The sequence below is a fragment of the Protobothrops mucrosquamatus genome, unplaced genomic scaffold (genome assembly GCF_001527695.2).
Source record: "Protobothrops mucrosquamatus isolate PMUCROS unplaced genomic scaffold, P.Mucros_1.0 scaffold139, whole genome shotgun sequence".
In the NCBI taxonomy this organism is placed as follows: Eukaryota; Metazoa; Chordata; class Lepidosauria; order Squamata; family Viperidae; genus Protobothrops; species Protobothrops mucrosquamatus.
In genome coordinates, this window is record NW_015386505.1 from 1,027,485 (window position 1) to 1,043,042 (window position 15,558).

At 37.3% G+C, this 15,558-nt stretch overlaps 1 protein-coding gene across 1 annotated transcript in view; it reads right to left on the reverse strand.

Moving 5' to 3' along the window:
* The window catches only part of MTA3 (metastasis associated 1 family member 3), a 129,786-nt gene that overhangs the window by 38,581 nt on the left and 75,647 nt on the right, over positions 1-15,558 (reverse strand). Inside the window, exons 15-16 of the mRNA XM_015813105.2 lie at positions 8,144-8,230; positions 2,833-2,982 (exon numbers count right to left, since the gene is read on the reverse strand). Coding sequence (XP_015668591.2) covers positions 2,833-2,982; positions 8,144-8,230 — 237 coding nt within the window. The remainder of the gene's footprint in view (positions 1-2,832; positions 2,983-8,143; positions 8,231-15,558) is intronic.

The window sequence follows — 15,558 nt, forward strand, 5'->3', positions numbered from 1 at the left end:
ATGATACTAAAATAGGGTTTCCTTGTCATATTAAGCCATGATTTAATCATAACTTAGGGCAGTAGTGGCGAACCTATGGCACGCGTGCCAGAGGCGGCACTCAGAGCCCTCTCTGTGGGCATGCATGCCGTGCTCCGGAGATGGCAAGGGACTGGCCCCTGACAGTCCGAGTCTGCCTTGGCCCCGCCCACCGAGTCTGCCATGACCACCGTGGCCATGCCCACCCGGCACTCGGTGATAAATAAGTGGGTTTTGGGTTGCAGTTTGGGCACTGGGTCTCTAAAAGGTTCACCATCACTGACTTAGGGAATTACAATTGTTTATGCTCACAGATCACAATTAAATTATAAATTTAGTTTACCAATAGTAGCTGGGTTCAAAATCCATCTAAATTTTAGATAAGCTTCCTATATGAATTTAACCTTTATGTCCATCTGCTGGGGGAACTATGAAAAAACTGTCTACTGATTATGTCACATAGGAAAGACTGCTTGAAAAGTGTATGTGCTCAGTGAGTTTCATGATGGAAAAAAGGTGAGATAGAAATCTACCCAAATTAATTAAAAGAGGGCAGAATCAGAATAGAGCTGGAAGGGACCTTGGAGGTCTTCTAGTCCCTATATCATTTCAGACAAGTGGCTGTCCAGTCTCTTCTTAAAAACCTTGAGTGATGAAACATCCACAACCTCTGAAGGCAAGCTGTTCCACGGGTTAATTGTCCTCTCTTGTCTTGCCTTCTGGTGCTTTGGAAAATAAATTGACCCTCTCCTCCTTGTGGCAGCCTCTCAAATACTGTAATACTGCTATCATGTCCCCCTAGTTCTTCTTTTCTCTAGACTGGCCATTCCCAAATCCTGAAACTGTTCTTCATGTTTTAATTCCAGGCCTTTAATCATCTTAGTTGCTCTTCTTTGCACTTTTCCCAAAATCTCAACATCTTTTTTGTAATGTGGTGACCAAAACTGGATGCAGTATTCCAGATGTGGCCTTACTAAGGCTTTGTAAAGTGGTACTAATACTTCACATGATTTTGATTCTATGCCTCTGTTTATACAACAAAGGATTATATTAGCTTTTTTGGCTGCTGCCGCATATTGCTGGCTCATGTTTAAGTAATCGTCCACTAGGACTCCAAGGTCCCTCTCACAGTTACTGTTTTTGAGCCAGGTTTCACCTAATCTGTACTTGTACCTTTGTTTTTTCCTGTCCAGGTATAAAACCTTACTTTTCTCCACATTAAATATCATTTCATTGGCTAGGGCCCATTATTCAAGTCTGTCAAGATCTTTATTCTGGGGTGTTGACTATTCCTGCTAGCTTAGTATCATCTGCAAATTTGATGAGTTTCCCTTCTATTCCCTCATCTAAGTCATTTATGAAGATATTGAAGAGTACTGGGCCTAAGATGGAGCCCACTGCTTACTTCCCTCCATGTAGATATAGTACCATTAAGGACTACTAGTTGAGTATGGTTTGTCAGCCAGTTACAAATCCATCTGGTGGTGATATTGTCTATCCCACATTTTTCTAGCTTACCAAGAAGTAGGTCTACTTTGTCAAATGCCTTGCTGAAGTCTAAATATACTATGCCCACAGCATTTCACTGGCTAATAATTTAGTCAGTTTATCAAAAAATGAAATAAGATTGGTTTGGCAAACCCATAATCTTGTCTCCAACAGTCATAAATTGCAAGGCCACAACCAGGATGTAATGAATTCTATCATTCTGACCTGTTTGACACTCGGTATTGGCAATCTAGTCTCAGATATAATTACACATAGCAAACACATCCTATTCTGAACATCAGTATTCTTTACATATAGTAGAATAAATCAGTATGATGGCCTTCAGGTGTTCAGATTGGTATCATTGCTTTCCAAAAGCTAACTGATGAGATAAACAGTGGGGTAAATTTAATCTAAGAATTTATTCTTGATTTTTCATTTTAAAAAGCTGGGTTTTTTAATGTAATCAATTAAATAAGCAAAGCATTTGGTTTAAAGGAAAAGTCTAACATATCAAGGACTGAAATATTTCTAATGAAAGACTTTTAATATAGCTGGTTCCTGTGTGTTTACCTTCCATAATCATAACATTTCAGAACTATTACTATCTTGCACATGTTCCAACAAAATCCAACAACAGAAATCCATGAGTACCATAAAGTTATGAACGAAAATTGTGCTAGACTTTCTAGAGGGTTTTACTCTATTATTAGAAGATATGGGTTGATGTTAAAATTATATTTAAAATAGATCAAGTTTAACTGGAGTGTTACAGAATTCAAATCAATTACATTATTAAAAAAAAATAGTTATCCAATTTGATAATGACCTTGGGCCAGTCATTCTCTTTCCACCCCAGGAAAAAGGCAATGACAAACTATTTCTGGAAAAGCTTGCCAAGAAAACTGCAGGGGCTTGTCCTGGCAGCTTCCAAAAATCAGATGTGATTGAACAGAAGAAAAAAAATCCATTACTTAATACTAAGCCTGCAGCTAAAGATATGTGAAGTTTTAAAATTGCTTGTATCATAGATGTATACTGTAGAAATTGGTTAAAACCTTCTCAGTGGGATACTTAATAGGTTTCTCATTCAAGCACTATTGTGATATGTTATAGATATATTCTCTTATAGGAAGATTAAAAATAGCTCCTATTTTTATTCAAACCTGATTTATTACCTGTACCATATTTTATTTATACCAACTCCTTAGAATAAAAGTCAGTGATAAGCTGATAAATATAGCCACTGGCATCCTCCCAAATGTTAATTAAAAAAAAAAAAGAACAGGCAGGAAGAAGGTTAAGATATCAGGCCTTCATACATACCATCCAGGCCATTGTGATGATGACTGTAATTTCTCTTTCCCAAAATACTTAATGATGAATGACCAGGTGGAGCAAGTAGTCGCTTTGACATTGAGCTCTGAAGGCTTGGTGTTGACTTGATTATATTAGGCTTCATTGCAGGATGAATCTCTGTAATTTTGTTAAAAGAATTAGTTATTTCAAACCATGATCATATCATCACATTGAGGACTTATATAGTTCAAATTTCCTGATTTCTGACAGGAAATTGATAAACCTTGGATTAACCTGGAGGGGCAATTATCATAATCAGAGGATCTGTGGAAATTATTTACTTGAGCTTATCCGCCACTGTGAAAAGAGACATAATACTTGTTTAGCAATTAGAGTAGCATGTTTTAGATAACTTGTTCTTTCAGCATTTGCTCATTAGCAATATGCTAATAAAGCATATTGCTTTCAAGGTTACAAATATTTTGGAAGCTGTTTCCATATTTAAATAGATGTTTGCAAGGTTTCCAGTTGTTAGCAGGAATTCTATTCATATTCATATACTGTAATTAACGCTGTGCTGTTCCTCTCTGATGAAGTCTTTGCTTTGCATTAAGAAAGGTAAACTTACAATAAGTAGAGTTGCAAAGAATCTGATGATCTGTAGATAATGCTTGGATGGATGAATGGAAGGATGATCTAACCCACGGGTGTCAACTCGATACGTGATGTATCGTGACGTATCATGACATTATTTGCCTTTGCTCAGCCGGGGTGGGGGTGGGCGTGGCCTGCATGTGACACATCTGGCTTGTGGGTCACCAATTTGACACCCCTGGTCTAACCAATTAACTAAACAAACTTTGGTGTGACTTGACAGAATTCATTTTTAAACAGATAAAATTCTCTTCCATTGTACACGCAAGACACATGTGAAGAGTACAAAGTGTATGGTATTCAACAAACAGGTACCAATAGTCCTTGCTTAGCTACCATTCATTCATCAACCATTCAAAGTTGCAACAGCACCAAACAAATGATAGTCACAGCCACTCTTTGAACTTAGGGCCATTGCAGCGCCCCACAGTCACATGATCAAAATTCCACTGCTTGATAGCCTGGTTGCATTTCTGCCTCCCCATTTCTGTCCTTTCCATTATCCTGCATTCCACTGAAGGCCAGGTGTCCTTTTCAGCAGTGGGAGAAGAAGATAACAAAGGTCATCTGGTGCTATGGAGGACAGCAAAGGTAGGTGGCAGAGGCAATGATGAGCACAACAGGGCAAGAGAAGTGATCTGGACTAACAACTGCAACTGGGACAACTGAAACCGATGCAGTGGAATCTGGAGCTGAAGTGAGGAAAAGAGTGAAAAGACTGGGCAGCTTGGAATCGTTAAGTGGGAGGAAGCAGTGGAGATCAGATCCTCCCTAAATCTGCAGTGCTTATCTAGTAATTTCTCTAGACTAGTGAGATTCCTGTCAATAGATGAGCAGTAATAAACATACAATTCTGATCAACTAGCTGTGTCATCCTGATTCCTTGCACCTGACAACTGCTGACACTAAGTAACATGATATTTCACTTAATAACTGCATTGTTCACTGATGGAAATTCCAGTGCCAAATAGTGTGGTTAAGCAAGGACCACCTGTAACCTGGATTCATGACTTGAACAGCAGGAGGAGGACATGACTGGGACATAGCTGACCAGCTTCAGCTGATGTACCAATTGCATTGTTACCTGCTGCAGGAGGACCTAATACTAGTTATTCCTGCTCTTATACCACCTCTTATCCATGCTTTAAACACTACTCAGAATACATTCCCATGTCTTAAATGGCTTCTGAAACTAGAAGAATTTTATGCCTACATTACGGTTATTAGACGGGTTAGCAATTCAGTTCAGCATACTATTCAAAGTGCTGGTGATAACTATAAAGCTTTTCAAGGTTTGGCAAATAAGTAATTATGGAACTCTGACTGGATTTGGCTAGGAGGGCTCTTTGTTGTCCCACATTTCCATGATGTCCCTGAAGCCAAGCTAGCCAGTCTTCTCTGTAGCAGTGCTGACTCTACTGAATGGCATCTCTACAGAAATAAGACTGCTTAGAAAATTATTAAAAACGGAGCTTTTCTGAAGACCTTTTAGAAACATCACCTATACCACTTCTGGTTCTTAACTATTATTTTTCTTTGCTTTGTTTTTGCAATCTGAATTGCATGTTGTTGTAATTCTGTTGTTTTGATCATGGCCTTGTAAGCACCAAGGGTCCCTAGAGTATAGTGGGATCAAAATAAATGACAAACTGACCTCCATGCTTCCATGCCTCCTCTGAAGGCTCTATTTGCAATATCTTCACAAGCTTGGCCAAACTGTAACTTCAGCATCACTTAGCAATTCTCACTCTAAAAGGGAGAAAGCTAGTTCAAAGAGGGGAGCGAAGCAGTTGGATAACTAATAAAAAGAAGTAAACCCATCTGACTCTGAAGAGAAAGATTCTGGGCAAAGGGGAGCTATCAAAGATACTGAAGATACAGAAGTTCCTTACTTTTCAATTGATCACCAAGAAGTGGTGAGGTGAGGTAGAAACTTCAGAAAAAAGGACGAATTTGCCTGTCTTCTGCTGAAAAAGAAATAGACCTCTCACTTTTTCCCATGAGCTCTGTCCATAAGGATGGGAGATAGAACCAATCAAAGGGGTAGAATTTTTCAGCTCCAGTGACAAGGAAATGGAAGCAGGGAAAGGATACAAGCCTTTGCTGTTCCCACAGCCAGGGACGGAGGAGAAAGTTCCTGGCACTTCTAGGCCAAGGATGAAGAGGAGAGAGAAAAAGGAAACATTTGGGATGAATAATGGGATAGTAATACTGGAAGCAAAGTGCCAGGGACCAGAATTTTAGCATTATTTAAACATTGTGGCAAGAAACAAATGGTAAGAAGTCTGTTAGCATGAACTGAAAGAGATCCAGGCATAAGAGTCTGGTTTATAAATGGAGTCCATGCTTGATTCCACAGTAACTGACCTTTATTATTAGGGCGTGTATCTTTGAGCCTTATCCAGCTGCAAAGTGTGGGATTGAGTTTCCAGAGGGATTCACTTCCAAGCCCCAGCAAAGCCCTGACCATATTAGTATCAATATATCGTTTGGTTAGCTTATCTTTAAGAATGTTCATTGTACTATTCCAAGGGCTTTATTCAATTTATATTAGCTTTATACAATTTTTATTTTTTACTGAAAACCCTTAATTTTATATAATAACTAGACAATCCATGCCCCACTGGTTTATTGTTTCAGAAATATTTCCTTATCTAAACAGACAACGAATGACCGTGAGTAAGCAAAGAAGCAGTGGGAGTGATTTCCAACTTCCTGCTGGCTTCCCCATTGAGTGTCCTTGTGGGAAACTGGCAGGGAGCATCAAAAATCCTTCCTTCCTTCCTTCCTCCCTCCCTCCCTCCCTCCCTCCCTCCCTTCCTTCCTTCCTTCCTTCCTTCCTCCTTCACTGTCAGGCTTTCAAGAAGAAAGTCAACAAAGAAGTCAACAGGAAGTTGCAAATCCAAATCCATTTTACTCAGTTAAAGGTCATGACAGTGAAGGTTTTAGTAGTATATAGATTAAGTACACAGGTGTTGAAGGAAACAGCCTTTAATTTGGGAGAGTACATTAGTGAATCAAATTCAATCTACAACACAGTTTGCAGGAAAGATTTCTTCAAAGACATAAACCAATAATTTAACAGAAAGTGTCCTATTTTCCTCTGCCTAGACCTGCTGGCACCACTTAGTGAACCTGGAACTTTAAAAGTCAGGTGTCTTAAATTCATTTCTTAAATAGCAAATTTCCAGAAATAGAGAGTTATAAAAAGAAATAAAGTCAGGCCAGAGAAATCACAAAGGTTACTAAATCTGTCTAGCTCAGGAATATATATGTCAATAAAAATGTTTAACAGAAGATCTTTTTTACAGTCTGGGGAAGAAGATAGAGTTATCTCTGAATATCTGTCTATGACTGTCACGTCAAACATGAGAAATTCAGTAAATGATTAGCTGGTAAAAATAATAAAAGGGAGAGAAGCCATTATAGAGAAGCCATTTCAACTGTACAAGATAGATAGCTAGGATTTCGTCTTGTTTGCATGGTTTAGATAACTCTGGCAAGCAATTACTTTGATAAGCCACAGTAGGTGAGTAATGTGGTAAATTCTATTTGAATAAGTAAATTCTATTCTATATTAACTTTCCTCATAAACTATTAATAATATTATAACCTGTTTTAACTTTTAGCAGAATAGATCTGTTTTAATTTTGAAAGAATAAGAAAAAGACACACTTTATTTCAGAAAAATGATTGAAAGCCTAATATTATGTTCTTAATCCCAGAAGATCTATATGCTAGGGAAGTTTAATAGTATATATCAAAACTTCTAAATATATCCACAAATTGATACTGAATTAGATTTTTTAAAAACATCAAATAATAACTCATAATCTGCAGAATAAATGTGAATAGATATATATATCCCAAATTTCTTTTGTGCATCATGTAGAGTCTTCAATATTATGTTATAACAGAAAATAATATAGTAATTTTTTACTGCTAGTTGTTAGAAAAAACAAAACAAAACACTGCTAGCTTTAATCAGTATTTAATTCTCCCAGATTTTTTTTTTAAATGCAAAATACTGCAAAAATTACAACAAAGCATGGAAGTGTCCCTTTTAGTAATTGCAAGATTATCATGTCATTGCTTTGGCCATTGCAGCCCTCTGGCAACAGGAAGGGAAAGCAAGAGAAAGGCCCCCAAACACCAATAAAAACTCTGTTCCTCGTTTACTGTTCCAGCTGAGCAAACCTACATGAGGTTCTTTACCCATGAAAGAATAGATATTCATCAAAGCCTACAGTGAAGAGCTATATGGTCTCCCAATCTACTAAGTACATATGGAAAGTTCTGGGCTTATTAGGATTTTGCAAATTAGGCACTTTTGATCCACTGCTTTGCTTTGAGAATGTGCTTTGGGCCAGGATGTATTCCATTTCACTGCTTTGATTGGAATCATTGATGCATAGCTAATTCACCTCAACTGGCTGCTTCATTTTTTAAAATATAGTATTCATGTATGTAGAAAAGCTATTTTTTGTTGGGTAAAGCAAATGTCGCAAAGCTGTAAGTTATCAGTGAGGTGTTGCACAGAGCAGCTTCAAGAGCACTTTGATCAATGCTTAATGTTTGCACATTGCCTTTTCTTAAATATTCTGCATTTACCAAATTCAGTTAACCTGACATACTGTATACAATGGTATTCACTTTTAAATTCATTTTGGCTAGAAACACTCACCTAAGTATCCAATGATACATGATAATGATTTTCTGGTGCTTTTAATCTTCAAAGGATTCCCAATAAATTCACAGTGTCTATCAGCATCTAGGGATTGAAGAGAAAACATTAGTCTGAAATGAGGAGTAAAAAATACACACCCCAAAGCAGCTCTGGCTGCCCAATTGCCTTTTGATAAGAAGTTGTTCTTAGTAAGATGAGTAGTAGTAGTAGTAAGAATAGTAGGAGGAGTAGGAGTAGGAGTATATAAGATTTTCACTTGGTAAACTGGCCAGGGCTTGATTTCTTGAAAGGACACTCACATATCATGTACCATAGAATGACAGCAAGTAGTCTGTTGTCCCTCTATGAATCAAAGGTGTGTAGCAAAAACATCTAGAGATCATTGTAACAGAAAGAAGTTCAAAAGTATCATAACTTCCAGCCTTACCATCATATGACAGTCCAGATGGGGTGGCCTCAAGGAATCACAATAAATCCCATCTTGAGGATTTTCTTAACCTAACACAGGGGTGTCAAACTGCCGGCCCGCAGGCCAGACATGTGATTGGGAAACCACGCCCACCCCATTGCCAGCAATGGTGAAAAAGCTTCGATACGTTGCGTGACGTCACGTGACATTGCGAGTTTGACACGTCTGACATAACACTTCCTGCCTGTCCTCCATCTGTGCAATTTGTTCTTGGTAGCCTGCAAGTGACTACACTATCAATTGGTGTTTCTCAACCTTGGCAGTTAGAAGATGTGTGGATTTCAACTCCCAGAATTCTGGGAATTGAAGTTCACACATCTTCAAGCTGCAATGGTTGAGAAACACTGCTATAGATTTTGGCAACCTATGTCAGTTAGTCTTTTAGATGCAACATTCTTTTACTACACTAGTACTAGTAGTAAAAGTGAAATTCATTTAGCAGGACTTAGCACTATCCAAGTTCCTGTTACCCTTCAGTTGGTTACCTTTGTCTTGACTGGTATGCTAACTATTCCCTGAATTCCACTTCTTTCAGAAACACTCATAGACATGATCTACATAAGTAATTTTCTTTCCTCATCCAACTCCATAGTGACATTATATCTTACAGTCTATAAATAAAACCTTTTGTGTTCCACTACTTATATAAAAGATCTAATGAGAAAATGACTATTTTTGTGCATGTGGAGACACTATGAAAATGGTTGATTATGACTGTGTTAAAGAAATTACACAGAGGATGGATGAATTGTTACATGGTTCCAGACAATACAATATTTTAGATCCAGCAAGAAATGTACTATCACCAACACATACCATATTGAGAAAAGATTCAAGTGGAAGACAATTACTTGAAATGTTCCATAATTAGCTGTCACATAAACTGAAATAGAGTGTCATATAAATGTCATCACAATATCACTAATAAGGCTCATTTATGGAACAAAAACAGGAAGAATTCATAATAATGTTACTTTTACCATCTGATCTGATATTAGTTCTCTTGTACTCCCCTCACCTCTGTGAGCTTAAGAAGTCTATTAGATTTTATCATCTCTTCCTATTTTTTTATTATGGTTAGTTGCACACTCAACCAGATGTTTAGACTGGCATTTTGGATTTGGCATTTTAATCCCCTATTGAGTTGTTCCCAGGGACCTAGAAAGACCAGAGGAGACATGAGAGCAGTGTTCCAGTATTTGAGGGGCTGTCACAGAGAGGAGGGGGTCAACCTATTTTCCAAAGCACCTGAAATCCAGACAAGGAATAATGGGTAGAAATTGATCAAGGAGAGATTCAACATGGAAATAAGGAGAAATTTCCTGACAGTGAGAACAATCAACCAATGGAACAAACTGCCTTCAGATGTTGTTGGTGCTTCATCATTGGAGGCTTTCAAGAAGAGGCTGGACTGCCACCTGTCAGAAATGGTGTAGGGATTCCTGCTTGGGCAGGGGATTGGACTAGATGACCTACAAGGTCCCTTCCAACTCTGTTATTCTATTCTAAATCTTCCAATGCACCAGTGTTGCTACTTTGTCATGACATTGTTTGTAATCGTCTGTGTGATCTTATTGCAGTATCTAACTAGGGGGTCCACTGTTTCTTCATCTTCTTTGCACAAGTGACATTTGTTGTCTATTGCTGTCTTTTCAATTCTGGCTTTGTATGCATTTGTGTTAAGATTTGGTCTGGTGTAGTCAGAATTAGCCCCTCTGTCTCTTTCTTCAACTTTCCTGTTCTTAGCCATTATCAGGTTTTATTGTTGTTTGTTGCCTGCTAGTTTGTGTGTGTGTGTGTGTGTGTGTGTGTGTGTGTGTGTGTGTGTGTGTGTACTGGCCATATAATACTTTGACTTGTCATGTCTCTTTTCTATCCATTTGGTCTTTCTTGTAGGCCTGTTCAGTATTCAGTATACCTTCCTAGAGTACTAGCTTCAGTGCATTTTCTTTGTGCCCTTCAGATGCCAGTTTTTGTTCATCAACTGTTTGGTGTACTTCCAACATTCCACACCCATGCTTCTTGTTAAGTGGAGTCTGTCAGCCTCACTGCATAGATGAAGGGAATGATTCATTGTTATTAATTCTATGTTCTTCCTATTCAAGGCTTTTAGTCATGCTTGAGTCCAGGCCACTTTTCCAGCTATGTATCCAATGACTGGAATTGTACAGGTATTAATCACTTTGATTTCTGCCACTGAATATGGACTTTAAGATCTTATTCACTCTCATGATTTATTCAGTTCTAACCCTCTTCTTGACTTCAATGTGCTTTATGTTGTCAGCTTGGAGGATGCCCAAGTATACATAGTGATGATCTTCATCCAGACATCAAGTTATTTCCATAGCGCATCTTGATTCCTTCAGTTTTCACTATTTTTTTCTAAAAATGGTGAGAGTGGCACATTTGTCAAGTCCAACTCTATTGCAGCACTTCAGCTGCATATTTGGGCAGTGTTGAGCAGCGATTCCATTTCAGATGGTGTTTTTCCACATAACATCAGATCATCCATGTAAAGGAGATGGGATAGCCTGACAAATCTTTCTGATGTTTAATATCCATGGCCTGGCTTGTTCAATATTGTTGACAGAGGAATCAATGCAATAACAAACAGCACAGGTTACAGTGAGTCTTCTTGAAAGATTCCTTTCTTGATATTAGTCTCTCCCAGTCTATCATTATTGATCAGCAACTGATTGATTTTTGCATGAAGCACTTGCTGTTTCTACTGTTATTTCTAGGCATTTAACTAGTCAATCATATGGCAGAGAGTTACAATGTTCTGTTCCTCTGCTGTTTGGTCAGTTTCCTTCCTGCTGAGATGGGGAGATCTTCTTTTCAACCAGATGCTGTTGGACTACCTCAGGTACAACACCACTTAGCAATTTGAAAGTTGTTGATAAGCAGGTAATTGCCCTCTAGCTGCCTAGTGCTGCCCCTTTGTTAGCTCTTTCATTATCAGTTTTGCCAGATGTTAGCCACTCTTCAGTTTCACTTTCTTGAAGTATGATGTTACACTGCTTGGCTATGAGTGGTTGCAGACCAATCAGATGTTTCATGCTGTTTATCTTCACCTGGTGCTGACCAATTCTTGATCTTTCTTGCCCTTTTCTCCACCATTTCTGCTGTTATTACAAGTTCTTTCATGTCAGTTTCTTTTTATTCCTATCTACCTTCTTTTTCATCCAAACTGCATTCTTGTTGCATTTCTTTGGGTTATCCCAAAGCTGGTCCCAGAACTGCACAATTTCTTCTTTGTTAGGTGTTAGCTGGGTCATTGCAGCTTCTCCACTGATGGACTGGGAGAAATGTTTCTGATTCACCTGCCTGTAGTGTGCAATTTGAGCTTCATATCAGCTGATCTTCTTGGCTATACCTGTTATTTGCTGTTTATTGTTTTCATTGGTTCCTTAATCTGCTTTGTTTCTAGATGATATTTCTTTGTCAGGTATTCTTTGGTCTTCTTATTCTTAATTCTTCAGATTCTCCTCTTTCATCTGTTCTTGTTTCATCTGATCTTAGCATGCTGATCTTATTTTCCAACCTGATCTTCCATTTTGGTGATGTGTTATTTAGCCATGTTTCTTGTTTGTTGCTTTTGCATCCCAGGTCTTCACTTATGACTGCAGCCATGCTGTATTTCAGTTGGTTTATTTCTTGCAGTGAGCTAGAGCTTATATTCTCTATTACCGTATTGGCATACTTTAAAAGTTATACCAGCTTTTTTTCTTGGAACAAGCTTCAATGCAGGCAGCGGTATTCTGTTGTTCTGTGGTGTTTTAGATACTCTGTTATTTTTCATTTCAGTTTGTCTTATTTTTCAGTTAGATGACTTTGTTCTTTCTGAAGAGAAGGCAGAGAGAAAGTATCTGTTTTGGGAATGAATTAGAGGGTGCCTGGTTTTGGAATGAATAAATGAATACATTCAAAATTATTATTAATTGATCTCCTATGCCAAAGCAGCTAGAAACAGATTATAACATAAGCAATGATATAATAGATATCAGTATATTAAAACAATATTGATAATTATTCATTAAAAAGGTATCAGGGAGAAATATGGGTACTATTGCCTATTCATGTATCAAGAGAGCAACTTCTGTATTCAGGGAAATTAAGATATCAGCAGAATCTGAAGACCGTTCAAAACAAATATTGAAGGCACTTAAAAAGTGTAGCCCATAGCACATACCAAGAGATTCAGAAATTTTTCAAAATTCAACATTCTGGTGGAAGAGGATTTTTAAACCTGAATGGATGTAAATAACTTTTAAAAGTTTATTTGATGCACAATGATGCCATACCAAAGGGAATTTAAAATTCTTTCCGTTTACCAAACCCAAATAATGCATATAACTATATAACCTTATTTTTATTTTTAATTGCAATGCAAGAAGAGAAAGTTTTAAAGTATTGGGGAATCAGAAGCTGGTTTCTAATCATTCAGGCTTACTGGATCTGAGAATGCATTTAATTCACCTACCTATGGAATTAAACAATGGATGAGTTGTTATGCAAGTAATATACATATTGTAAGACTGATTTCTTTCATTTTTTTAGGAATGGCCCATTTATTATGCTTTTGATGCACTAAAACATGGGACTCAAAAGTGATCAGTTGTTATATCTTTGCCCAAGCATTTTCAATATAATTCTATCAGCATATAGTCTACTCAATATGCTAATTGTTTTAAAATTCATATAAAAAGGAAATAGTGTAAGCCAACTTCGCTTAAGTAGAAATTCCAAGCAGAGAGGCAAGATTATACATTTCCTACTTCATTAATTCAGCATATGAAAAATAACAGCACTCCAAATTCTCTAGAAACCATAGATACAACAGAGAAAAGTAATTTATCTGAATTGCATAACTTCCAGGTTTGAGACTTTTGTATGCCAGGGCCCAAGTTGTTATGAGAAATAAAAAACTGTAGGATATTCAGCATAAAACCAATAACTGCATTCATTCATAAGCTTATAATAGTTATTTTATCCATTTAAATATTGAAACAAATACATAATACATCTGTATAGCTTACGTGAACTTTGGTACAGTTTTTTTCCTCCTCATAACATCAGCATAAGAGGAAGAACATATTTGGAAAATCAGGCAATGGGCAGATTTGAAATATGAGGGCAATTCGGAAATAAACCTCCTTATTTAGTACAAGATACAGAACTTGTATTTTACACATTAGAAAACTACATTACTTTTTGACATAATCGCCATTCAAGTTGAAGCACTTGTCATAACATCTTACAAGGTTTGAAATTCCTTCTGCAAAAAAATCTTCTGCCTGGAAACTGCCCTGTAACAGCATCATGAAGCACATTGTCATCATTGAAATGGTGCAACGCAAGGCACTGTTTCATTTTTTTAAAAAAACTGGTTCATTTTCATCTAGTGGATGAGTCAGGTGCAACACAACCTTCTCCTTCCACTCCTCACTGCCTACTGAACTACTGCGCGAGGCGCCATAGGACAGGTGTCGCTATCCCCACCTATTTCTTGCACATTCTCAAACAGAGGTTTATTTCTGGATTGCCCTTGTATATGAATCCCAAATGGTTCAGATTATTTGTTCTTTTATATTCTCCTTTCCTTTTTTTCTGTTTATCTTTTCCTGACCCTTATCCCCAATAATTATTCCAGATTAATTAATCAATTAGAAAAGATTAAAAGCTATAGTAAAGGAATTTACTATAAGATCTTGTTAAATCTTCATTTATAAATAAAAGATTTAAAAATATTGATAAAATCTATGAGATTAGACAAGAATATATTGAGCATCTTCTAACTGTAACTCTACATTCATGGCATGGGGAGGGCAGAAAACAGCAAAATTTTCCCAACAATAAATGTTGCTCAGCAACAAAGCAGACCGTCTTACTTTTGTTGGAGGTGCTTAAACAGAGACATTGGGGATGCTGTAGTCGTGGATTCCTTTACAAAGGAGGAAGTGAAGTATGTTCTATGAGTTTTAACAGAGCTCAGTTGAGAATAATCTGCTAACACACCAGGTTCATACATCTTTGGAATCCTTCTTTATTCATTTCTGAAATTTGTCTTCAGTGGCTTTGTTTACAATCCTAAAGTTCTTTCTGCATACATCTAAAGTCAATTACATTTGGGACACTTTCCCCCATTTTTCTCTTTCAATCCAATGCCTTAAAATGGTGTTCAGCATCTGTACATCTTCTTTTTCACCCAGGATAAATTCAGTTTGAGATTCTTCCTCGCCATTTTCCATCAAACTAGTAAGACTCAAAATTGTTTTTTCATACATGCAGTTTCAAACAGGTATCAAATTCTTCCTTTGCTGTAGCTTTTCTGTTGAACTTCCAATTTTCTATTTCTGTTTCTATTCGATATTGAAGCACTGGATGCCAAGCCCATTCAATTCCAAATTGGGGCTGAAGAAGTTAAATCATTACCTTTGAATTCCAAAACATTGTTGATTATCTTAAAAACCCCTGGCCCCTAGCTGTACTGCAATTTCTTACCCAAGAATCCTTATACAATAAAGATTTCCCTCAAGTATATCCACCACTCTTTATTAAATTTGACTGGCTTTTTCCTCATAGTCAGGGCACCTCAACTAATTCTGTCTAGGAAAATATATGCACCTTTCTTTAAAAGAAAAACAAGAACGATCAAAACGTAGAAAACCTGTTTCTGTTTCTTTGAAATTTGACTAGTGTCACTCTGGTACATCTAATTTACTTGAAAATTTTATTCAGTCCCATTTGTTTATTGTTGATGTCAGCAGATTTCCAAGTTTCAGGAAAAGGCTCTAACGATGGAAAAGGTGGAAAAGGAAAGAGAAGAAGAGAATGACTGGGAGGAAGGCGGATGGACTCAGTTGCAGTGGTGATGAGTGCACGTGCCACTGGGAGCTCTAAAAGAACAGGTTAGGGACAGATTATCATAGAGAAAATCCGT